General features: G+C 47.0%; 1 protein-coding gene across 1 annotated transcript in view; it reads right to left on the bottom strand.

The window, feature by feature from the left end:
* Ctnnd2 (catenin delta 2) overlaps positions 1-24,863 on the bottom strand; it is a 788,751-nt gene that overhangs the window by 119,459 nt on the left and 644,429 nt on the right. Inside the window, exons 13-14 of the mRNA XM_042695245.1 lie at positions 8,870-8,987; positions 2,886-3,071 (exon numbers count right to left, since the gene is read on the bottom strand). Coding sequence (XP_042551179.1) covers positions 2,886-3,071; positions 8,870-8,987 — 304 coding nt within the window. The remainder of the gene's footprint in view (positions 1-2,885; positions 3,072-8,869; positions 8,988-24,863) is intronic.

Below are 24,863 nucleotides of genomic sequence, written 5' to 3'. Positions count from 1 at the left end.
ACCAATTGTGTCAACTTTCTATACAAAGGGAACAGTGGAGAATATTATCTTTTTGTAGCTCACTATTTTATGCATGAATTATTTACAAATCGCGTCATCCCTGGCTATCTTTAGGGTATGGGTTCCAGGACCCCAGTTGATGCCAAAATCCATATAAGGTCAAAGTCCCTCATAAAAAAATCGTTTTGTATTTGCATATACATCATCTCTAAATCTCTTTAAATCGGACTGTTTTGGTAAATCCTGTGTAAACAGCTGTCCTACTCCATCATAGGAAATGGCTGAGGAAACCGTCTACAATGCCTAGTGTGGAATAGTGCATTCTTACGTGTGACAAGTGTGAAAGGAGAAAAACAGGCACTGGATGCAAAACTGGAGGCTGGGAAGCACCTTGGGCGGCGCCAGCAGCGCGCGCCTGGCCAGACGCGCGGCTCCCCGGGACCACAGCTGGGATTGGCTCGGGACCGGGTCCCGCAGGCGGCCGCGGGGCCGGGACCACAGCTGGGATTGGCTCCCGGGGTCCAGGGTCCCGCAGGCGGCCGCGGGGCCGGGACCACAGCTGGGGTTGGCTCGGGACGGGGTCCCGCAGGCGGCCGCGGGGCCGGCAGGTGCGGATGTGGAGAGAGGCGGCGGCCGCGCACGCGGACACTCCCGCCAGGCCCTTCCCCACGCGTCTTGCCCTCCCTTTTCGGGGCAGGCGCACCGTGGGGCCGCACAGGCCGGAGCCCACCGTGCCGACCTTGGCGCCTGGGCGCCGGGCCCGCACAGCCCTGGCCGGCACCGCGGTCCCCGCGGAAGGAAAGTCCCGGGGTCCGGGAGGCGGGAACTTCAGTGAGGGGAGGTGGGCACGTGACCGCGGTGTGTGTGGGGGGAAGTGTGCACGTGACCACAGTGTGAGGGGATCTCAGACACGTGACCGCGGTGTGAGGGAGAGGTGGGCACGTGACCGCGGTGTGTGTGTGGGGGGGGGAGTGCGCACGTGACCGCGGTGTGTGTGGGGGGAAGTGTGCACGTGACCACGGTGTGAGGGGATCTCAGACACGTAACCGCGGTGTGAGGGGGAGGTGGGCACGTGACCGCGGTGAGGGGGAGGTGGGCACGTGACCACGGTGTGAGGGGATCTCAGACACATGACTGCGGTGTGAGGGGGAGGTGGGCACGTGACCGCGGTGTGTGGGGGGGGGGGGTGAGGTGAGCACGTGACCGCGCTGTGTGTGGGGGGGAAGTGGACACCTGCGCGCAGTGAAGTAGGCACAGGATGCAATTTCGCTCATGTGCGCATGCGCGATGGCTGGCGGGATTCGTGGCCGCAGGCGGCGCCCCCTTCCGGTCTCTCCCCAGGGCCGCGGCTGCCCGCGGGCTCTGCATTGACGACAGAGCTGCTGACCCACTAAAGCCGTCCAGCGCGCTCCCCGCTTCTCCACAGCGCCCCGATTACTCCCCACCATCCCCGCAGTGCTCCTCCTCGCCACCCCTGAGTACTCCCGCCGTCCCCGCAGTGCTCCCCGCAATGCTCCCCACAGTGCTCCCGCCGCCCCAGCAGTGCTCCCGCCGCCCCCAGAATGCTCCCTGCAGTGCTCCCGCCGCCCCCAGAATGCTCCCCGCAGTGCTCCCGCCGCCCCCAGAATGCTCCCCGTAGTGCTCCCGCCGTCCCCGCAGTGCTCCCGCCGCCCCTGCAGTGCTCCCCGCAGTGCTCCCGCCGCCTCGCAGTGCTCCCCGCAGTGCTCCCGCCGTCCCCGCAGTGCTCCCCGCAGTGTTCCCGCCGCCCCCGCAGTGCTCCCGCCGCCCCCGCAGTGCTCCCCGCAGTGCTCCCGCCGCCCCCGCAGTGCTCCCCGCAGTGCTCCCGCCGCCCCCGCAGTGCTCCCCGCAGTGCTCCCCGCAGTGCTCCCGCCGCCCCCGCAGTGCTCCCGCCGCCCCCGCAGTGCTCCCGCCGCCCCCGCAGTGCTCCCGCCGTCCCCGCAGTGCTCCCGCCGTCCCCACAGAGCTCCCGCCGTCCCCGCAGTGCTCCCGCCGACCCCATAGTGTTCCCCGTCGTCCCCACGTCTAGGGACAAGAGCAAGACTGCAGAGCCGAATGCAGGGACACCTGCGGCCCCCACGCGGTCTCCCTCCCCTCTGCCGTGCCTCCCGCAGGCCGCGGCCCGGCCTCGACCAGGCCCTCACACACTGGAGTCCACGCAGGACGCCCGGCCCGGCCGCGTCTCCTAGAGCACGCCGGGCCTCGCGTGGCTTCGGCCTTGATTTGCCACTTCCTACCTTGGCTCAGCGGCCACACACGGCAGACACCAGTTACCTTCCACCCGCTTCTCACGCAACCCCCACGAGAGCACTGCGCAGGCGCGCTCGGCTCTCTGCACGCCCCAGCACACAGGCGCGATCAGGCACTCACCGCGCGCCCCTGCACGCAGGCGATCCATAGGCTCACAGCACCTCGGCACACAGGCGCAGGCGCAGGCACGGCCTCACCGCGCCCTCCGCACGCAGGCGCAGGCACGGCCTCATCGCGTCCTCGGCATGCAGGCGCAAGTGCGGCCTCACCGCGCATGTGTGGCCTCACCAGGCCCTCTGCACGCAGGCGCAGGCGCGGCCTCACCGCGCCTTCTGCACGCAGGCGCAGGCGCGGCCTCACCGCGCCCTCTGCACGCAGGCCCAGGCGCGGCCTCACCGCGCCCTCTGCACGCAGGCGCAGGCGCGGCCTCACCGCGCCCTCTGCACGCAGGCGCAGGCGCGGCCTCACCGCGCCCTCTGCACGCAGGCGCAGGCGCGGCCTCACCGCGCCCTCTGCACGCAGGCGCAGGCGCGGCCTCACCGCGCCCTCTGCACACAGGTGCGTCTCACCAGCGGAGGGGGAGGGGACAATCGCATGCAGGTGAGCGCCCGCATCACCTGATCCTGGGACTTCTTCTTCTTCTTCTTCTTGCCCCAGCAGCCGGAGCTCTCGGCGTCCTTGCCGTTGGCCTCGCCGCAGAGCAGCCCATCCAGCTCATCCGTGCCCATGTGCTGTCCCTGAGACGTCTCTGCCGCCAGCCGGTAGGAGAGGTTCCTTAAGATGCACACACAGTTTTCAACGGTCTGCAGGACCCCGAGACAAAATGGGAGACAGGAGGGGAATGAGCACACGCTGCACGGCGCCCTGCAGTGCCCGTCCGGGAAAGGCCTTCACCCCCCGCGCTGGGCCTCTAGGGAGACTTCAGCTTAATTTTTTCCAACCTCCGGCGGGCTGTAGAACGAGGTTCCCGCCCTTTCTACCATTCTCCCCACCTTCCTCCCTTTCCTCCACCAGTCCAATCGTTTGTCACACTTCGTGTTTATACATTTCAGCTTCCTGATACTCACTGTTCCACCCTGTTAATTGTTCAAAGGATGTCAGTGTTGCACAAACTATCCTAGCGTCAGCTTGGTCGTGCATAAATCCGTGACCCCTGTGTTTTGGGTCCAAGAGCCACATTGGGAAGAATCTAGAGAAGTTTTAAGGTCTTCCGGTTGGGGCTCTCAGCTAAGAAATGAATCCTCATCACATCTATAAACATTGGCTATTAGGACTGAAATTCACATGTGAGGAGAAAAAGGTATAACCACAGGCAAGTTCCAAAACTCATCTGTTTGTAGGAGCACAGATAATGGATTTCAGTTAGTGCTGGCAGTGACACCAACATGCACTGTTTGCCTAGCCCGGGTATAAAAAGGAGCAACAGGTGCAAAGCAGGGTTGTCCTGGACAAAGGAGGCGCTGTAAAGTACTGATAGGCTCATCTTGATTTTTTTTTCAAGATGGCTTCCATCCTGATATTCCTAGCAAAGGGTTAAGCAGAGATAAGGGTTCCTGTGGAGGTGGACATCTGTGGAACCCTATCCTATCAATATTTCTTATATGGTTTTGGCAATGTACTTATCTCCACAACTCAGTATCTCCTACTATGATCACAACAGGAGCTCATAGTTGGCTGCAGCATGGATCAGTTAAGCTAATGTAGTACCTGGAAGGTAGAATAACACCTCCACACAGAGTAAGTGTCCCCACCTTCAGTACTCGACCCTATGAGTGAGTTAAATTCTGCCAACAAAGTGGAGATTAAGGCTGCAGTTGGAAATAAGGTTGTTTATTGGCTGAATGTCATGAGTGGAGATTATCTGCATTATCCATGCAGCCCATGCAATCACAAAAACCCTGTAAGTGAAAAAGGGAAGCAAGTGCCAAGTTCGGAGGGTGTGACAAGGGAAGGATGTGACTTTGAAGATGTAGAAGTGGCTACAAGCCAAGGGACGTGGCGGCCTTCAGGACTTGGGACAGAGAAGGAAATGAATTCTCTCCAGAAGTCCTGATGACACTTGGATTTTAACCTAATGAGACCAATTTCAGATTCCTGATCTCTACATTTGTGGGCTAATATGTGCATGAGGTTTTTTTTTTTTTAAGTCACCAAATTTGTGTCATTTGTTCCAGCAGCAATAGGATATGAATACAGCATGTAAGCATTATAAGAGAGTGCCTGGGGCACAGCAAACACTACCCAGTCATTAACAAGGCTGGGAACCTGCCCAGTCTGGAGATCTGGGCATGAGACGCACTGTAGTTGCCTTGGCTTGGGTTTGAGTTCCAGCTCTGCTGTTGAGTGAGCTGTGTACTTCATCTCTCTGTGCTTCTGTGTCCTCATTTGGGAACTGGAGGTGAAGAGAAAGCACTGGTGTCACAGGACTACCACGAGGGTTACGAGAGTTTACAGGCACAGTTCCTGCTACATGGTGCCTGTTCAGAAAGTGTCTGCTGCTGTTATGGGAAGTGGAGTGTGGAATTCTGGAAACACGCCTTCCGGTAACTTCCCCCAGTGAGATGGGGGCTTGGTAAACTGCAGCCGGCGAGCCAAAGCCAGTGTATAGCTTGTAGTGTGTAATGTGTTCGTGGTGAACACGTGCCCCTTGTGTGTACGATCATCTCTGACATGGTCCGCCAGCACTGACACAATGGGAGGGCTAGGACAGAAGCCACCCCTCTGTGCAGATTCAAGCACTTAGCCTCTGGCCTGCAGAAAAGTTGTCTGCCCTTTCCACCTTTGTTCTGTCCTTCAGTAACCAGGGGAACAAGGAAACCAGATAATTTTATAAAGAGGCAAACCAATGAGAGGAAAAACTACTTAACAGAGCTAAGTTTTACTATGCCAATTCGACCACCACCATAGTTTTAATTTTTCTATGTGGCTACCACCACCGGAGGCAGATGACCCCATTGCACCTCACAGAGGCAGGAAAAAAGAGCCCCAGTCCAGGATCAGGGCAGACACCAGGCTACCCCAATCCTGCATCTGGAAAAAGGCAGTCGCAGCCTGTGCCCTTTATCTCACGGAGGAGGAGAGGGATGGAAGTTGTGAAAAATCAACCAGGAAAACCAATTCTCAGGATCTGTCTCCAGAGCCTTTGCCATTCTAGACCTTTCTTGTTGGCTTTTCAAGGTTTCAGGGCTGCTAATCCCATAGGCTTTGAGTCAACTTGATTTTCTATTTCAAGCTTCAAAAAGGGAACCCGGCATGAAAGCAGGTAAACACGGGCAGACGCATGAAAGACAGAAAAGTCTCTCATTGAAAGGAAAATGTTATGGCACAAGTCAGAACGATTTTCAAATCAGCTCAAACTGACTTTTCTTACATCAAAGACCTGGGAGAATAAACTTCTTTCTCATCCTGCTGTTCATCCTCCGGGGGGCTTTGCCGTTCCTCTGTTTAACAGATGACTACTGGGGAGTAAATCTGCAGTTTTGAGAAATGCTTTATAATCTCCCTGTGTCTGAGAGATGATCTGGGAAGAAGGTGGGAGGGGAGAGAGAACAGAGAGGAGCAAGAAGAGAGGGGAAGGGAGGGAGAGAGGGAGAAAAAAGGAAGAGGGGAAGAGAGAGGAAGAGAAGAGAGGGAGAGGGGAAAAGGAGAGGGAGAAAGAAAGAGTGTGTGGGGGAGAGAGAGAGAGAGAGAGAGAGACTAGGACTGGGTGGGAGGGGAGTGAGGCCTTGGGATCAAACTCATATCTCTCATTAAGCTTCCTGGAGTGTTACAGTCTGGCTTAGTTTAGGTAAGCTACTAGTTCAAGTGCTTTTCTCTCAAGGAATGGAGGAGAGGAAAAGAAAAAAAAATAGACCAGGACACCAGCAGAAGGCAAGTGGCAGCCGGTGGCTTTGCTGGTAACACCCACTGCTGTCAACAACACTCTCAGCCATTCTTCTTGGTCACCAGGGTCATTCGGAGTCCTTCTTTCCTATTAGAAAGGGCCAATTCGGAAGTCATCTACAGAGTCTCTACCATATGTTACCCATTCAACACATTGTGCCAATTATAGCAGCAGAGCGGCAAGCCTGTGCGGAATCCAGACTCTTTTATTCATTAACTTCTCTAGCCTTAAGGAGCGTATGTTCGCATGTTCCCTCCCCGTCCTGCCGTTGTTGTGAGAGCTCTGAAGTGGCTGATTAGAGGGGCTGAGTGGAAAAGGGTGGCGCAATAATGCCACGATCAAACTAGATAGCCCTGGCTGGCCAGCAGGGACATGCATCCCATCTGATCACAGACGTGTTCTCAGCCAGGGCAAGGCTGTGTCATGAGTTCAGGCCAGACATGGCATGTCCCTCTAGCTGGTTGGGAAGGAAACGGGTACTGTCTGGGGCCCGTCTTGATGCCCTGACCATCTGGTCTTCTGAGTCTAGCCAAGGAAACTCCCGTTCATTACCTATTCTTTTTCTGGGAAAATGTGGATGCTAAAATAGATGCTCACCAAGGTCCCCTAAGAGCATGGCAAGTCGGATCATCTCAAACAACAGAAAATGGTGCACAAACTGAGTTCCTGAAGATGGGTGAAATGTCAGAGGTAATGGCAGAGGAACTTGCCTGAGGCCCTGGCCTACTGGCTGGATTGTTCAGATAGCAGTACAGCTCCTTTGTATCCCTTCGGCGGTAGGCAGCAGGCGTTGCCTCCGGTGGGTGCCCTGGTCTCTCACTGTGGTGAATAGTAACATGCTCAGCCTTGCTGTGGCAGTGAACTTGTGTCTATCGTATTAACCTGCCTCCGTAAATACTCGAGACATCTTGACTAGTCACTTTCTTAGGGATTCAATTTTCTTGTCAATGATTCTGAAAGGTTTAAAATGGTTACTAGGGCTTTTTACAATAGCGGCGTGTTAAATCTTCACTGCACTGTGGTTTGTCTTTGGAGTTAATAACATATGGCCAGGGAATGGATGCAAGCCCAGCAAGCTGAGGGATGGGACAACAAGCAGCGCTCCAAGATGTGGGGTCCCAGGGGCCAGGACCCCAGGTATTGGGCTCCAGTCTTCAGGAAGTCTCAGAGGTCAGTAATTAAAAAAGAAATTCTTGGTAACTTTAATTTGTAGTCCAAGTTAATAAGTGCTATGCTCACTCACCCACAGAGACTGTTAACAGAATCACTTATTACTTATCTTGTTAATCTAACTTTCCAACATTATATTCTGCCAGATTGCCAACTAGTGCACTGCAAAGCTCCATCTGTTTAGGGAGGTACTTAATCCAAGATGCACACGGCGTCACCTGACCCCTGTGTCCTGGACAAGCCCTGGAGGTCGGGGTGGGCTACTCCCATTTAGAGGATGGGAATGCGGTAGGTCAGGGGCCACTGTGAGGAAGAGGAGGCAATCAGAAGCTGGGCATCCAGGCAGTGACCCACTGCCAGGGCTGAGTCTGCCCCCCACTGGACACATGGGGAGTCTCATCTGGTGTCATTTTTGTTCTGTGGAACTGGGGTGCCGTGTTACTGACATTCAGCCAGTGGAGGCCAACGATGCCACTCACCACCCCCAACATCCAGTGCACAGCGCCTCACAACGAAGCCCCAGGTGGCAATCGGGGTGAGTCTGAAGAGGCCCATCAATCCCACCTGCCACTTAAAACTTCTGGTGAAGTCTGTGTCCATATCAAGATAGTCAGTTAGTAACTTCTGCTGAGTGTGAGGCGGAAACGAGGGAATCAAGACAAACGGGACAACAACAGCTACACCAGCACTGGGAAGCTCTGGGCTTGCGAAATAAAGCAGCTGCAATTTAACATGTTAACGGATTCACTGATTTAGCCTTCTGCCATTTTAAAATGGCAGTGAAGGGCTGGGAAGGTGGCTCAGTGGTAGAGCGCTCGCCTAGCATGCAGGAGGCCCTGGGTTTGATTCCTCAGTACTACATAAGCAGAAAAAGCCAGAAGTGGCACTATGGCTCATGTCATAGAATGCTGGCCTTCAGCAAAAGAAGCTCAGGGACAGTGCCCAGGCCCTGAATACAAGCCCCAGGACTGGCAAAAAAGAAAAACGAAAAAGAAAAAATGGCAATGAATACAGTTAGTTATTAAAAAGAGAATTTAGGAGAATATGTATTCATATAGATTTGTTTTGGGGTTTTGTTTTGCCATTCTTGGGGCTTGAACTCAGGGCCTGGGTTCTCTCCCTGATCCTCTTTGTGCTCAAGTTAGCGCTTTGCCACTTGATCCACAACGTCACTTTCAGCTTGTTCTTGGTAGTTTATTGGAGATAAGTGTCTCACCAACTTTCCTGCCCCAGATGGCTTTGAACTGTGATCCTTAGATCTCAGCCTCCTGAGTAGGTAGGATTACAGGTGCCAGCGGCTGGCACCTGGCTCATATAGATAGTTTTTAATATATTTCTTTTGTGAAAGTTGATATTATAAAACTAGAAGACTCTGGGTACTGTGATGGGCAAAATTTACAAACCCACCTGGAACACTTGTGGTCTGAGTAACAAAATGCTGTCTAGATAAAATATGGAGTTAGGACAGAGCTATGGTTTTTAGCTACGATTCAGTCTCATGGTTGCCTTTATTCTCTAACACACATAATCACCCCGGACACTACAAACCTTGCTATCGATCTCACTGCTCCCCAGCGCAGACTGAATCACATACAGCAAGGCATCGGTCAGCCCCTCACACTCCCGCATCCTCCGGCGGGCCTCTTCTCCGGCTGAACTCACATTCCTGCAACGTGAAAGGGACAGCAGTGACTTCCTCCGTGCTCACCAAGACACCCTGTAAGAAAACCGCTTTCCTTTTTAGAAAGTTCACCAAGAATATTGCTTTAGTGAGTGGTTATAGCTTCAATAAGAATTAGGCAAGTCACAGATACCTTTGTTACAATTTGTGAAACAATGCAGAGGGATTTTTAGTTGTTGTTTGTTTTGTTGTTGTTTTCTTTCTTTTGGTGCTGGTCCTGGGGCTTAAACTCAGTGCCTGAGCACTGTCCTCAAGCTTTTGTGCTTAAGATAGCACTCTACCTCTTGAGCACGGCTTCACTCTGGCTGGTTTTGGTGGTTAATTGGAGATAAGAGTTTACAAACTTTTCCCAGGCTACCCTGGAACTGCGACCCTCATATTTAAGCCTCCTGGGTAGCTAAACTTAAAGGTGTGAGCCACCAGCACCTGGATAGGTTTCTAATTCAAGCAATTACTCCTAGATGCATGAAACATATCTTAAGAGGGCCTTTGTATTTTTCTTGAAGTCAAGGAGGCTTTCTTACCCTCAGCTTCACCCTGTTCAACAGAAGAGGCACATTTTCATTCTGATAATCAGCTTTTTATCATTGTTAAAACTTTTGACCAAGGTAAGTCTGAGTTATGTTAGCTTATGATTAAGAGAAAATGATGTAAACAATAATACATGTTTAAGCTTCAAACATCACAGTCTTAACACAGCTCAAATTTTTGTTCATGTTTATTATGAATCTTGAGGGCAGGCTTCACTGTTTAAAAATTAAGATCCTGGAAATGTTTTGCATCAGCCAAACATTGAGTGGCTAGTTGTAGCCATGGTCTTAAGTAAGTATTTGACAGTGAACCAATGTCCAACCTAATTTTCTTCACTGTCATGGTCCTGATGTCATCTTCTGCCGATCACATGGAAGACAACTTCCGTATCTGGTTAGAAAATTAGTATAGCAAATTTCTGTGGAAAAGCAGCATTGGAACAATGCTTGTAGACTATTCAAACTACAAATAAAGAGTAAAATAGATTGGTAGATTTGACTAAACTATATTATATGTTGCAAATTTCATAGTCAACACCCTTTGTGCAATTAATTTGCACTAGTTAGCTTTTTAAGCATTAATAGGTGTATACTAGCTAAAAATCCTCTTTATAAAGATCTTGATTGCCTTTTCAGTTCAGAGAGGTCATCTGAAAGTTTCTCCTTATAGAGGATTCTGTACTTTTTTTTAAATCTAGTAGATGAAAAATGAAACCATTTGTACATTTTCCAATTAAAAGAACAATCTCTTCTATTCCAAGGCAGCCGGTTAAGCTGGACATCTCATTACTCTGAGCCTCCGTCACTCAGTGAGCTTATTTAAATTAAACTGAACACACAGTGCTCTCCAAGGATCCACAGTGGAACTTAACACCATATGTTCAATTGAACGACTATAATTTCACAGGAAAGATGTGTCTGTTGCAGATGGCCAGCATATGGGAGATCAAACCACAGGGAAAAAAATCCAGGGATGGGATTTCTGGGGACTCAATTTATTTGTGATTAGCTGTTCTCTTCGTACTCCCTTAGCTCTTGAAACTTCCATCATTGATCACTCACCATTGATTTTGTATTGGAGTTACGCTGTAAACCTTATTACTGCAGAGGTACCTTCCCGGGCAGGGTAGGGGTGGAGTGGGAAACTGGTCTGCTGAGCGCCTGGCATGTCCATTTAGGTGCTCCATAAAAGTTGGCTGTTACAAGTATATGTAGTTCTTCTTGGGATTAGAATTCAGGAAGCTGGGAGCCTGTCCACAACTTATCTAGTCCGCCAGTAATTCTCTGTGCCAGATGCTTACTATATATAAGAGAGCTTTTAATCCAGCAGAATAGAAGCTTCTTAGCTTTAGTTTGTATCTGACACAACAATCCCAATCCGGTATGATTCAGAGCAGGTGCAATTTTCAAAGAAGCAAAAAGCATTTGAAGACTGCATGTAACACTGAGAGGATCATCATTCAGCTGGAGACAGGTACTTTCTCCTGGTCGTTCATACTATTGACTGAATTCTGTGAGTGCTGGTGACAATCAGATAATCCTATTTCACACCATCTCCAGTCCTAAGTGGAGGAAGAGGTTTTACACTCAGGCCTGAGGCTAGTTTTCCTTCCCCAGACCCTTCTACCTGACCTGTTTTGGCCTTTACAGTCTAGCTTCCCCTGTAATCAGTGCATAAGCACTCTCTGGAGGCCAGGTTCCATTGCTGCATGTTCATTCTTATGGTGTCTCAGCTGAGCCAACTCTGCACAGCCCTGGGCTGCTGCTCACGGAGCCCCTTTGTCTCATTTCCCAATTGATAATAGGCAGAGACCAGCCATGGGATCTCTGTGGGACCTGGGCCTGGTTTCTGAAGCCATGCACTAGATTTAGGGGTGGAGCTGTGCTTGCTCAGAGTGTGGTAAAGAGCAAAGCTGAGGTTATATCTAGAAGCACCAGTGATTTCCACAACAAAGCAGAAATAGGCAGCCATGTTTTTGTACAGTCTTGATAACAGCCTAGCAAGGCAGGCAGAAGAGGAGGCAGAAATCACCAGATGACCAGGGGTGCCAGACCCAAATGAGGAGGCGGCTCAGGATGCATGGGGAGGAGCTAAAAGCCTCTTGACTCTCAACCATGGCCAGAGAAAGGTTGTTGGCTATTCCAAGGCTGTGATGACCCTTCCACTTGAAATCTCCTCTTTCTACATCCAATATATTAATTTGGTCTTCAGGACTTAATCAGATGTCTGGTGTGCACACCTTCCAGGCCTTGTTATTTCAGTTAGCGTTGTATTACTATGACAGACTAACTGGAAACAACTTCAGGCAGGAAGGATTTATTTATTTCACCATTTTACAGGTTTCAGCCCATGGTCACTTGGACTGTTTTTCAGGCCTGATATAAGGTACTCTATTAGGAATGGCAGAAGAAAGTTGCTTACTTCATGGCAGCCAGGAAGCTGGGAGGGGCAGAAAGAGGAAGAGGAAGGGCTAAGATACAACCTTCGAAAGGATGCTGCTAGTGACCTGCTTCCTCCAATTACGCCCCCTCTCCTCATCTGCCACTCAGCTACAACCTCATCAATGGAATTCATGAACTTAGCACCCTCACCATATAACCCCCTCTCAACAGGGCCACCAGCTGAGACCACACCTTTGACGCACAATCCATTTGGAGAGGACTCCATATTCAGTCATAAAACCTGGTGAGCCCTTCCATCCCATCCTGCTTCCTAGCTTCAGGTGTTCTCAATGTTCCATCTGGTCGCTCATCTGGGAGGGCAGGTGGAGAACATCAGCTGCCTCACTGTTTGACCCTTCTCCCCATGTCCTTGCTTAGTGCATAGTAAAAACTCATGGAGAGACCATCAAATGGAAGAGCACATGACTCCCCTCAGGCCCATCCCTTTCTGGATCAGGGATCTTAACTTGTGCAATATTCCCCCCCTGGGGAACATGGGACAATGTCAGTGTATTGAATGTTGAGAGGAGTAATGGCATCTAGTGGGTGGAGATGGCCAGGGTTGCTGCTAATCTTCCTGAAATACTTAGGAAAGGCAATCGCAACCCAGATGCCAGCAGTATGGCGGCCAAAGAGCGTGCTCTCCATGGCTAGGACCTCAGAGTATCTTATTTACATGTCCTGCTTCAACCCGTAAGGCATGTGTAGATCAGTGGTCCTTTGAACTCACCTCTATCATAATCAGTTTGAGTTTGATACAAAAATAGAGAGGCCCAGGTGCTCTCTGATCTCACTGCACCCTGTCCTCATGTTCTGCTGTCCAGATGTCCGCATATGCATCACGAGAGAACTGTTGTCTAAGCCACAGCAGTAGATGGACATTAAGATATTTATTGACTGGCCAGAAGTCATATAATGGTCTGTTGTGTGTGAGAGACAATTTGTAGGCTGACCAGTACTAGGGAAGCTCTGCCTAATAGGACTGGATACAGGGGACCCCCACCTAATTAACTTAGACAGCATTGAGACCACCCCCACCCACTATGGCAGCATGGAGACCAGTAGAAGGCTTCCAGAATGAATGTCTAGAAACAACAGTACATTTGTGAAGGGAGATCTGAGTACAATATAAGCATGGATCACCTTAATTATTTGGCCATGTAATTAACTTCTCAGCCACTAATGAATTTATCAGCAATTATCTGATGTGAGTGTGTGTGTAAATTGGAAATTACACCCAGCAGGGCTCTCAACCATGAAGTGTGCTTGGTTTTGCTGCAGTGAAAACCACTACATTTTAAAGAGACTTACATTGGGATCAGAAACTTTCCCTATAGTGGGCTGAGAGAAGATATTTTTGCTCTTGGAGCTACATAGGGGCTCTGTCAACTAAACTTACTTTGCTTTACTTGTCACTATATCCAGATAGTTTGTTAACTCGGAATCTTATCTGAAGAACTCAGAAGTGGCTTTTTTTTTTGTCGGTTGTGGGGCTTGAACTCTGGGCCTGGGCACTGTCCTTGAGCTCTTCAGCTCAAGGCTAGTGCTCTACCACTTGAGCCACAGGGCCACTTCCTTAACTCAGAACTTAATTATGACTGCTAGTTATCCTATGTTGTTCCCATCACTGTATGTTGAAGACAGGAAACTTGGGTCTTCGTTCATCACAGATACAGAAGGACATTCCCCCAGAACTGTGTTTAATCGATTTTTCATTCACACCTGATTTTAAGTGATTCAGATTTTGGACTTTTGGGCTGAAGAGATTGAGGATTCTGAATTAATGCTTCAATGGGATGGAATTTCATAGACAGCTCTGGGTGAGATGAAAGTATATGGGATATAAGGGTCAAAAGGTCAAGTGCTGCTGGCCAAACACTAGCCTCTGACCTCTTGGGTGGGAATCTGTGAAGAGGCGGCCTTCCACAGACTATGGAGTTTTGCAGATAGGTTTAAGATTGTGGAACTTAGAATATCAAGATTTTCCTGGATTATTACTGTGGGCAGTAATTCTATTCACCTTGAAGTGGCTGAGATCAGAGCTATTACAAACATGAGGGTACCACTCCTGTTACTGCTTCTGACATGGCAGGGGGTGGTGGGGGTTACATATGCTGAGAGAGAAGGAGCCAAGAGCTATGGGAAAGAATTGCTCAGCCAACAGCCAGACAGGAAACATTCAGACCCACATTCCCACAGACACAAGGAACTGGATTCTGCCAACAATGTAAAATAGCCAGCAGCCAGCACATTTTCCCCCACAGAGCCTCCAGAGGGAAATACAGCCCGCTGACACCTTGATCTGAACCTGTGAAACCAGAATCGGGACTTCTGGCACACAGATACTGTGAGATAATAAACTCAAGCTGGCTAGAGTACCAAGCTTGGGCTCACTTGCTGGCAGCAATGGGAAACAAATACAGAGCCTGTAGCTGGCGAAACTCAGGGGTGAATGGAAGTCTTCTTGTCAACATTCCCAGTGTTTTACATCTTATCTCCTTCTGGGAAGACAGCATACTGACAGTACAGTCATGCAGGAGGGATCTCTGTACAGTTAGGTGAATATCTATAAATAGATATATGTATATAGATGTGAATATGAATATGTATATGTATGCATATACAAAGTCAAGCCCAGTGTGTTCCATATGTCTGAATGAACATGCTTCTTAGGGATGTGTGTATAGAGGTGAGGTGGTGTCACATAAAGCACTTGGGTGCAGAGCTAGGCTCGAGGTGATGTAACCCAGAGCGTGCCAAGAACCTGTTGGCATAAGAGAGGTGGATGTGTTGTGAAAAGGTACTTTTTGAGGCAAAAGTCTATCACTTTAACATTTCTGTCCCATCCCTCATCGTATTAGCTTCAAGACATCCCCTAAACCTGCAGGCATCTGCCTGATCTTAACTGCTCTCCCATTTAGTCAATACCTCCTACTTGTGCCAAAGCAGACCTCTGGAAACCTCTCTGAAGAGCAGCTAGTGAACAGAAAGAGCTGTGGCTGACAGTCTATGCCTGCCTGAGCAATGGGTGCAGTGGTTACCAGCGGAGGAAAGTTGAGGCAGGGTCCTTGTCCTATTTGAGCAGGGTCTGCGCTGCAGCTTCAGTCATTGTAGGCATATTCCCAGAACATGAGCAATTATGACAGCCACAGGTGCCCAGCAGTGTTCACCACACCCCTGCATACTTCTTTCGGGCACAAATTGACTTGAAGAGCTCTTGACTTGTCTCTGCATTGCGTACAGAGCTGGTACCTCATTGCAGCCAAGTTAGAACTATTTCTAAAGAAATGCTTCCCTCTTTTTTGTGTGTGAAGATTAGCAGGGACTTGCTGTGTGGACTAGTAGGCACCTGACTGTCTTCTCCCAAGGAAGGCAATTTCTTTATAAATGAGATGATGACAATCATTTGGTAATTGCTCTGGTTGCTGCAGAGACTGAATGTTTTAGTGGCCGAAGACCAGCTACCTACTGTGGCTAGGAGCGGACCCTCAGCACATTCACTGCTGTGTTCATTCCTTGACCTCCCTCACACATGTAAGCTATCAGAAAGAAATAGCTGAGCTTCTCCTTCATTGACTACTAAACACTGTACCCTTTTCGAGTCTGCCTGAGTCCAGGTCTTTTGGAATTAGCCATGCATCAGGGAGCATTGCTCAAGAGAAGCCCCGAGCAGAATCAGAAATACCTGAGTTGCAAGACACCCTCTTGCTGTCAAGTACTACCTGGGGCTTTAGCTACATGATTCCAATTAAAATTGATGGTCGCCACAGAGTTAACTGCTCTATGAAATGTCTGCTAAAAGTTTCCCATTGGGCTAAATTACAAGGAAGTAAGAGGGATAAAAAGAGTGAATGCTGAGTGGCTCAAACTACTGAGAACCTAATTGTGCATGTGGTCCTTTGTGTTCCACTAACGCTCACCTGCCGCTCACAGTTGCTGTTACCTGCCAAGTATCTAAGGAAAGAGCTGCATCACTGGACTTCCATCTTTTCTTGACTGTTTCTAGAACTCCAAGTGGTGCCGTGTGCCCAGCATATGGCCAAACCCACTCGCCCCCTACTTCCTAAAGCCCCCAGGGTTTTCCTCCTGCCTATGTGAAGTGCTCTGAAACTTGGGTGGGATGCATACACATCAGAAGCATCCAGGATTCAAACCTTGCACCCAGCACCTTGGCTCTGCCTCAGGCATATCAACCATGGCCACGGCTGCAGCTTTGCTGGGTCTGCGAAAGGAGTTGTGAACCGTGCTCCAACCATACATGCAAAGACAACTGGATAGACTAGCATGGGTGGGGTGGACAAATGCAGCAGTGCTACTTACTAGACACTATGTTGAAAAGGAACTACACAAATTGTGGGTGGGAACAACTGGGAGAGTGAGGGAAGGAAGGGGTGAAACTACCCAAAAAGAAATGTACTCATGACCTGGCTTAGGTAGCTGTATGTCACCTTTATAATGACAATAAAAAATAAGAATTACAAAGAGAATAGCATGGGTCAAAAGCAACTTAAGTTAAAAAAGGAAACACCCCCACCCCAGTATTTACTTTTCTTGTTTGCCAATTCAAATTGTTCATTAACAAAAATCTGATGTGTGTCTATGCACACACACATATGTAAAATTAATATGCTAGGAAATATTGCAAAAAAAGGAGTGAAATATTCAGTTCACCACACAGGAAGCTTCCAGAAAAACAAGCATTGCATGGTTTGACAAATCAATGCTGACAAGATCCAATTCTCTGCGTGTGGAGCCCTCCAGCCTGCGAGCAGTAGAGGAGCAAAACTGACTACTAAGGGACTATCAGGACCTGGCCACCTGCCTTCAAATGTCACATTGGAGCCTTGACAACCTTCAAGACTTGGCATCATGCTCTGCATTATTAATACTGATTAACACAATCTCCCTAGCTTTTACTTCAGTTCACCACCTAATTTTCCACAGGCAGTCAGGTAATCTTTCCATTTATTTACGTGTAGGGATTTTTAACAAACCATACTTCAAAGACTTATTAAAGCATAGAATCCATGTGGTTTTTAAGAGCTTGCTTATAGCTAGATGGTAAAGTTTTCCTTGAGGCATATTTGTTGTTTTCATGATTGCTTTGATCATTTACTGATAGCTTATCGAGCAGCAATAAACGACCCCCAAACTTAAAGTATATTTAGAAGCAAAGAATTACCATATACTCTTGTGTCTTATGTTTTCCTTCCATATAAACTCCTAATCTTTGCAACTATTGTTACACTCTGGAATTCTTAGTCTATGGCTGCAGCATTTCCCTGACAATTTCAGGTAGCGATGGAAGAACACAGGCTCCAGGGCTTGCTGATGTCCATCCCTCTTAGCACTTTCGCTCTTTATGATGCCCTCAGTCCATATGCTGAGATCCTCCCAATGAGATGGAATCAGGAGGTATGGGGAACTCATTAGGTCACAAGGGTGAGACCTTCATGAATGGAATTAGTGCCTTTATAAAAGATACCCCAGAGAGCTAGCTAGCTCTCTTTCTGCTGTGTGAAGACCCAGGAATGGTCATCTGTCTGGACCAGAAGAGAGCTTTCACAAGAGCCTATCCACGCTGGTCCTCTCATCTCAGGCTTCATGTCTGGAAGAGCTGTGAGGAATACATTCCTGTGGTTTATAAGCTATTATTCAATTGGTCTGGGCTCTGGTGACACAAAATGACTACAATGGACTTCTTAGATGTCTCTGAAAGCAACGCTTGTGAAGTTTTTGTAGTGAAAAAAAAAAAAAAAACCAAACAGTCCTGGCATCAAAATAACTTAAACTCTGTGTCTAAATTGGAAAGAATTCAAAAAAAAAAAAACCCTTTGGTTCATTCTCTTAGATATTTACTCCTCTCTACATTGCTATCTCATAAACTTTAAAGTTTTAAAAACTCACTTTAGGGTCTTATTTGAGCTAAAGACATGATGAATAGTACAAAAATACTGTTTCCAGAAGCTAGGCCAGAGATGAAGGTGTTGTTCTGATTGGTAAACTAAAAGACTATTTGGTCAATGATTACTTAGAACTATGGAGAATGCCCATGGGCCTCTCTTGGAGGAGGGAAAGAAACCCCAGTCTGTAGATGGTGGGGTTAGAAAAAAGAAAAAAAGAAATTAAGACTACATCTATACTTCATGTAAGAGAAACACAGAAAATAATAAAAGATGACCTTCTTTTCTGAAAAGAAGTATCTGTATTTCATCTTAATTAAAGAAATATGTTTTAAAATTTCTGGATGGCTTATTAAAAGAAAACAGGAGGCAACTTTTGTGAAGAAAGATCATAAATGGGTCTGAATTACTACTTTTGAAAACAGTTGGAAAAGCACAGTGACATCAGCTCAGCCCATGCTCAATCCAGGCTGCCCTTTGTGGTAAGTCTGTGTGTATAAGTCATGAGAATCTAGATGCAGCAGTAAAAGGGCTTTGAGGTGATATTGAGGTAACTAATCAGCTGACGCTAAGAGAGGGAGACATGGTCTCAGACGTTCCCACTAGGCTCAATGTACTCACATGAACTCTTGAAAGCAGAAAAGAAAGTCACAAGAGCCAGACTGAGTTTTGTGGCTGAAAAGGGAGGAGAGATGGGCAGCAAAGAGGGAGAACCACCATTGTTTCTTGTAGGCTGAAGGAAGGAGACCAGGACCAGAGAACTTGATAACAACTCCTGGCCAACAGCCAACAAAGACAAAGAGCTCTCAGCCTGTGACTGTGTGGAATTCAATTCCGCCAGCAATTAGAATATAGCTAGAAGTAGGATCTTCACAGATATTCTTCGTAGGAGCCCCGTGTCTACATGATTTCAGATATGAGAGACTCCAAGAAGAGAAACCAAACCACCCCTTGAACTTCTAGCATGCAGAATGCTGAGGTAATAATATTGTACATAGCCTAATTTGCAATAATTTGTTATTGAAGCAATGGAAAATCACTATATTCACATAAAACCAAAACATGTTTTTTAAAAAAATAAATTGCTGTTCACAGTTCTGCCATTCGTTTCACAAACATTAGACAAACTTTCTGCTTCTTTCTATTCAGGCATTTGAGATGCTTTGAATAACGATATGAGATGTAGTCGGAAAGTAGGACTCTTAAGTGTCTCCTGCAGCAGGAATGGTAATCTAAATAAGGTTCTCACCAACTCCAGGTTATACCGAAGGGTGACATTTCCTGGTTTACTGCCAACAGATGGCTTTCCCTTTGCTTGCGTGCTAGATAATGGCACCACTGGGTGTACAATTTCCTTTTACTGCTTCAATGGTGAGGGGAGTGATGTTTCAAAACCCAAGGATTATAAACCAGCATAGAAAGGGCAAACTTCAAAGGCACTTTAAGAAGCCACCAAGTATCATTAAAAACAACCCCCCCAGATATGGACCCAAGAAGTTTTCCTTTGTTGTGGTTGTTTTTAATGGACTATGTGAATTTTTTTGTTTCTTTTGTATGTTCTTCCCCCTATGGTACATCCCCTGTTGTCACCGTATTTGATTTTGGTGCCCTGCATGTTGTATATACATTTATCTAATTTGGGGATGGGAAAGGGAATAACAAAATGCTGAAACAAGGACACAGGATGACCCATTGCAACAATGATACTCACAAGACACTATGTTGGAAATGAACTTTACAACTTCTGGGGGGAGGAAGTAGGGGAGGTGAGGGAGGGAAGGGATATTGGGAGAAAAACAAAGGAGGGGGTAATAATACTTGATAACAAATGTATTCATTACCTTACTCATGTAACTATTACCCCTCTATACAACATCTTTACAATAAAATAACATTAAAAACAACAACAAAGAAAACAAAAACAACAAAGAATATGTTGGTAATGAACTTATATGTTGGAAATGAACTTTATAACTTGGGGGAGGGGAATTTGGGGGGAGGGAAAGTGGGAAAAAATAAGGAGAGGTAACAATGTTTGAGAAGAAATGTACTGTCACCTTGACAATAAAATTTAAAAAAACAACAACAAACAAATCCAGGTCACAGGACAGCCATGAGGAGCTGAGCTCCCCCCTCCCCCCACTCTCCGCACTGAGTTGAATGCCTCTGTCAAAGGGCTTTTAGTCCCTGAAGTACTTGTGTCACTCCTGGCTTTGAGCAGGTGTTGAGGATTATTTAAAAATTCTACCCTTAGCCAGTGCAGTGGCCATCCTGAATATAACTAGGAAACAGAAGACATCTGCCCTCCACTCTGCGTCTGCCCAGACTCCGCTGTCACTGAGGTTTGATTGCTCTTTGCAAATGGTAGTAGTGCTTAGGGTGCTAGAACAGACTATATAAAACAACTTTATAGGAAACAGAAATGAAGGTATCATTACCTCAGAGAAACAATCTAAAAGATGGAAGCTAGTCACTCAAGATTTTTCTAAAGCTCATCTTAATGTAATTACGTAACTGGCCTTATGGCTAATCCTTTTGTATAGGTATTGAAATGGAAGAGATATAGAGATCTGTTCATCAGTACAGAAAAGACAGTCACAGAAAAGACAAGGTTAGATTCAACTTCTTGTTTAAAATACACTCAGAAAGCTATATGTACAAGTGAGACTAACAGATCTAGTGATCTAATGACTTCAATCTGATAATAGACTAAAATTCTCCAAGAAACACAGTGTCATTTTAATGTTAAGTACAAGTACTCAGCAGGGAAATTTTTTATAGCATGTATAAAAAGAACCCAAATATATAAAGTTATTCCATGTTCAAGGACATCTTGAATTGCTGCAGTCTCAAAGCAGTGGTTGTCTGTCTCTTTTCCACATGGACATAGCTCAAGGGCAGCAGGACCATGACTGATGGTCCACAGCAGCCCTGGCCACATGCGAGGTGACTTATGGTGGGCTGGGGGTCACGTGCAGTGACAAGCAGGCCTGTCACTGTCATATCCTGTGCTGTTCAACCTGGAACCCCCCTCCCCCGTCCCCCCTCTCCCTGTCCTATAAGTCAGCACCTCAAGCCAGCTCTACTTCCAAAGCGTATCTGGAATTTTCCTTCATGGCCATGCCATCAATCATGTCCCCACCATCTCGTCTCTTTAAAGACTCTCTCTTCTCTTTTCTCCCAGCTATCATGACGTACATGCAATGAGGGGATTTTTGAGAATGGACATTTGGAGCACAAGTCCTCTCTAGGACCTTCCATTTTGTTCTTAGTCAAATTCAAGACCTTATAATAGCATGGGATATTATTTCCTTCTTACACATTCGTAGAAACAGAGAGTGTGACCTTCCTGTCTACCGGCATCCAACACAGTGCCTTCCAGAGAGTGGGCACTTGTTAAACACTTATGGAATTGAAAATCCTGTATCTCTAGTCAAATCCAGAAATAATATATCTACTCCAGGGTTGTTGGCAGGGGAGGGCTGGATGACAGAGAAAGTGTGTGAGGAATGTATCCACTCATGACTTGCATGTTATTGGTGAAATGTTGCTTGAAAGACAGGAACAGTACTAGCTTTGGTGCATACCAAATGCACAAATGTACAAATCTGGCTTTTTTGTTATACCAGTGTAGTCAAGATGTTGTATTACATAATCTAATGTATGATTTGGGAAAGACAGTAAAGACTATACACACTCCAAATTGTGGAGAGATTGCACTGATTTTTCTTGTTTATTCTATCTTTTAATGTCCAGGAACAATACTAAAGCAAATAAACTTACTAGAGTAATACTCTAAGCCCTGCATGACTCTTTATGAGGAGTTTAGAACAAGAAGATGAGCAATAGGCCTGTGATTCATTCCCTGACTTTGGGCTAAGAGTGATGAACCAGAGGTGCTGTTAAGGATGCTGAAGACAGATCTTCTTACAGACATTGTCTGTTGGATGGCTTTTTTTTACCCCTCAGATTATTCCTGATGTTTAGGATTATCTGTGGAAAATATCAGCATGATTAGGAACCTGTCCAGAGAAGAAATGGCAACTACATAATGACTAGAACAGTTTTCTGTCTACTGCTGCCATGATCAGATTTGCACAGAATGTTTCAGTTTACAACCTACATCTTTCTTCTTATGATTCTCTTTCCTCCCAGATCAGAAGCCCAGTAGAGGTCTTCAGGGCTCATGGCCACGACTCAGCAAGACTAAATTCCATCTTAGAGGCCTTGGGGGAAAAGGCATGGCTCCTCTATCCTAGTAACTGGCAGTATTCACTTCCCTGTGGACTGACGCCCTATTTCTGGGCTGGCTGTGAGCTGAGGCCATCTCCCAGTGGCTGCTGGCAGTCCTCAGTCCTTAGCTCGTGGAATGCCTCCTTCAGTACCAGCGATGGCATAGTGAATACGTCATGCTTCAGATCTCTCTGGAGAATTCTCCAGAGGAAGTTAATGGGATTAAACATCCCAGGCAGATTAACATGCAATAATCTCCTACCTCTAGTCCCTGACTGCATCTGCAAAATCACTTTTCCAGTAAGGTGATGTACTTTCAGATTGCTGGGCAGAATACCTTTAGGGATTATTTTTCTGTAAATAATGTAAGTGCTGCAAATGTGCGGAGTTCTTCGAGTTCACTTGTTACAGTGGTTCAGTGGATATCTTAGCAGAACGATCCTAAGAGCTTCATCTGAGTTATAGGCATGGCCAGCCCTGTCCAGGGCCTGAGAATGGAGGGACTGTAGATCTCTGGCTGTTACTAATTGGATTAACCTTCTAATCTTTTAATTCTAATGATTGTGTTTACAAACCATATACTGATACTGTCTTACAACGTTGTATGTGCTAAAAAATTAAAGTTTACAGTTGCTTATAAATCTAAATACCAAGGGGAGATCTGTAACTGTATCTGCCAAGACTTCTAGTTCCTGGGAATGCCCTGGAAAGAAGGAGAGGAGGAAAACATATTCTCTCTTCATCACAAAACATGTTTTCATGCCATGGATGGAAGGATCTGGAACTATAGTTATGCACTAGAAGGAAGGATCTGGAACTGTAGTCACTACTCGAAGTTCCTGCAATGTACAAGGCAATCTATCACTGTACAGTGTTGAAAAGAATGTTTACTCAGATTTAAATTGATGCATACTCTGGGGCTGGGAAGGTGGCTCAGTGGTAGAGTGATTGCCTTGTATACATGAGGCCCTGGGTTTGATACCTCAGCACCACATAAACAGAAAAAAGCCAGAAGTAGTGCTATGGCTCAAGTGGTAGGGCACTAGCCTTGAGCTGAAGAGCTGAGGGACAGCGCCCAGGCCCAGAGTTCAGGCCCCACAACTGGCAAAAATAAATAAATAAATAAATTGATGCATACTCAAATTACTTACTAAAAGAAAGGAAAGGAAAAGAACCTTCAACAACAACAAAACACACCACACACACACACACACACACACACACACACACACACACACACACACACACACACACACACACACACATTGCACCCATGCACAATGGAATATACACAATGAGTAGTTAGCTTGTTTACCTCTCTAGGTTAGGATGAGGGAAGGAAGAAAGACTCATTTGATTCCTTTTGTGTTGTTTGATTGTTTTAAAAGCACACACTCGGAAGACGGTTATTTTTTCATTTTGTTGAGTGCTAGTGGATACAATAATAGAAAAGGTCACAGTAATTAACTATAATTACATGTTGATATGACTGACTCGACCTCTTTCCTAAGTGCTCTGAGTTCCTTCTTGAGGATTCATGGTAAATAAAAGAGCAAATGCTGGAAGTCAGTGCAAGCTGAAAAAGTAAAGATGAACTCTCACTAGGGAAAAGAGAAACCAGGCCGGTGCCCTAGGCTGGCTGTGTCTGCAGCCGGGTGTCCAGAAGGCAGCAGGCAGTGTCAATGGGAACACGTTTTCCTCCATGGGTAACTCCCGTCAAGGAATTAATATGCATGGCTACTTGGTGTTTGACTGCTTCACAACTTGGTGATTAACTACAGGTCAGCAAACACAATTCTTTTTTTTTTGTTGTTGTTGGTCGTGGGGCTTGAACTCCGGGCTTGGGTGCTGTCCCTGTGCTCTTCAGCTCAAGGCAAGCACTCTACCACTTGAGCTACAGTGCCACTTCCAGTATTCTGAGTGGTTTATTGGAGATAAGAGTCTCATGGCCTTTCCTGTCCGGGCTGGCTTTGAATCATAATCCTCAGATCTCAGCCTCCTGAGTAGCCAGGATTACAGGCGTGAGCCACTGGCGCCAGGCTAGTAAACACAATTCTTATCTCCTAATCGTTACAGAAGAAAGGAAGTCTGGAGCTGAATGTTAGAGGGGAATGCACCAAGCGCACATCCCTAAGCTACCGTGGACACATCCTGATCTTATGTAATGAATGCTTATTTCTATTGATAGCCACTTGTAAGGGATCAAAGTAGCGTTTACTCCCTAGGACAGCTTGGGGAGTGAACAGCTTTCGCATATGGTTTTGGACAGTACAAACTTCACTGATCCTTTCTCTCTGGATCTGCAATGAGCACTAAAGTTCCAGAAGATTAGAGAGAAAGTCTGTAATGCAATCCATGGCTGACTCCTCCCATCTCTTCCCCCCTTAATTTCTGCTCATTCAAGGCCTATATTGCCGCCTACATATCATTCAATATTTTATCTGGAGCTTAATGAATAAACTCTTTTTCTACCAAAACCAATTCCAAGAAGATGAAGAAACCAAGGATAGAAAGAAGGGATCTGGCATTGGTAGTTCATACCTGTAACCCTAGAGACTGAGATGTGAGGATCACAGTTCAAGGCCAGCCAGGGCTAGAAAGTCTGTGAAACTCTTATCTCCAAGAAAGCATAAAATAGTTGGAAGTTGTGGTCCAAGTGGTAGGGTGTCAGCCTTATGTGAAAAAGCTAAGAAATAGCACTCGAGCCCCAGTAACAGAACAAAAACAGCAAGGAAGGAAGGAAGGGAGGGAGG

The sequence above is a fragment of the Dipodomys spectabilis genome, unplaced genomic scaffold, assembly GCF_019054845.1.
Source record: "Dipodomys spectabilis isolate Male_0828 unplaced genomic scaffold, ASM1905484v1 ptg000179l, whole genome shotgun sequence".
Lineage (NCBI taxonomy): Eukaryota > Metazoa > Chordata > Mammalia > Rodentia > Heteromyidae > Dipodomys > Dipodomys spectabilis.
This window is presented reverse-complemented; position numbering and strand designations above follow the sequence as displayed.